We start from the raw sequence: 1314 nt of genomic DNA on the forward strand, positions 1-1314 counted from the left end.
CTCTTTCCTCCCTCCCTGACACAGCAATCTCAATTTTACTTTTGCAGTCAGCCAGTATCTACCTTCCACAGTTCTCTCTCTCTCAGCAGCCTGGATTTGTGCAGGATTGAGGCATCTAGCACTCTGCTGTCCAGGGAAAAAAGGGAAGGGGAAAAGAATCGAGTTTCCCATAGCTCCATTGCTCAGGAAATGCCCTGTCACAGACGGGTAGATTTGTCACCTTTCTTGACCACATCACACATCTTGGATCAGCCACCAAAAGCCCCCATCTGATTTTCTACTGGTTTTAATTTACACATTAATGGCTTCAAGAGTCCTGAAGGCTGCTACCACTCCAGGGAAAAAACAAAAAAGAGGTTGAGGATGGGCTTGTGGAAATATGAACAGTTTTGTAAAGGGAACAAAAAAGCTACTTTCCTCTAAGTTTGCCTCAGTGCATGGAATTAATATGGTATCTCTACCTCCCAGTTAGCTCCAGTCAAGGTTTATTTTTAGATGCTCTTTTAGACTCTGCACAGGGCTGTTTCTTAAGGGATGTGGCTCAGTCCCAGTTCTCAGCCTTCCAGGAATGGGCCAGGACTAGGACAGAGAGGCTAACACTTCCTATCATCAGCATGACTGAATTCAGAATTAACTTCTGCAAGCTGTCAGGTCAGACCCGTCTCTGCGAAAGCTCTCCTTCGGCTCAGCCAGCCCCATAACAGGCCCGTGACCAGGCAGTGCCAGCAGCCCTTCCTCTGCCCAGGGCAGCAGCAGCAGCACTGACCGTGAGGACAGCAGCCCAGGGGAGCACAGGGGGGCAGAAGCACAAGGTGCCACTGGGAGCCCCTGTGCTGCAGGTGTCCAGGCAGCCAACAGGAACTGCTCCCCGCCTCCACCACCCTCTGCACCCTCTTCTGGCTGTGTCCCAGGGCCGGAGGTGGCTCAGCCCCGGGACAAGGTCCACTGGACTATCGGCAGCTGCAGATAAGACACCTGAAAAGGACACACACCCACCTTGTTTGTGCGTGGGTTCAGCATGAGCGGCTTGCCCTTCTCCTTGGTGTGCATGCTGCGCCGCGCCATCGCGCAGGGTGCCGCGGCTACGTGCAGTCGGGACAGCATCCTCCCTTCTCTGGTGCACCTGGGCAAGGCAAAGGGAGACACTCAGACACCTCTCAGAGCCAGCAGAACCCATGGCCACACCAGCAGGCCGTTTGCAGCAAAAGAAAGGTACACGCTGCATAGCACCGTTTAACACCGCAGAGTAAGAGCCCAAAACTGCCTCTTGGCAGCCAGCAGGAGGGACCAGGAGGCCGGGGTTGGGATGTTGGG

General features: G+C 54.1%; 1 protein-coding gene across 1 annotated transcript in view; it reads right to left on the reverse strand.

Moving 5' to 3' along the window:
• Nucleotides 1–1148, reverse strand: part of ME2 (malic enzyme 2) — a 22944-nt gene extending 21796 nt beyond the window's left edge. Inside the window, exon 1 of the mRNA XM_017734315.1 lies at nucleotides 997–1148. Within this exon, the coding sequence (XP_017589804.1) occupies nucleotides 997–1104 (108 nt within the window). The 5' untranslated portion in view covers nucleotides 1105–1148. The remainder of the gene's footprint in view (nucleotides 1–996) is intronic.
• Nucleotides 1149–1314: the final 166 nt, after the last annotated feature.

The sequence above is a fragment of the Corvus brachyrhynchos genome, unplaced genomic scaffold (genome assembly GCF_000691975.1).
Source record: "Corvus brachyrhynchos isolate BGI_N302 unplaced genomic scaffold, ASM69197v1 scaffold285, whole genome shotgun sequence".
Lineage (NCBI taxonomy): Eukaryota > Metazoa > Chordata > Aves > Passeriformes > Corvidae > Corvus > Corvus brachyrhynchos.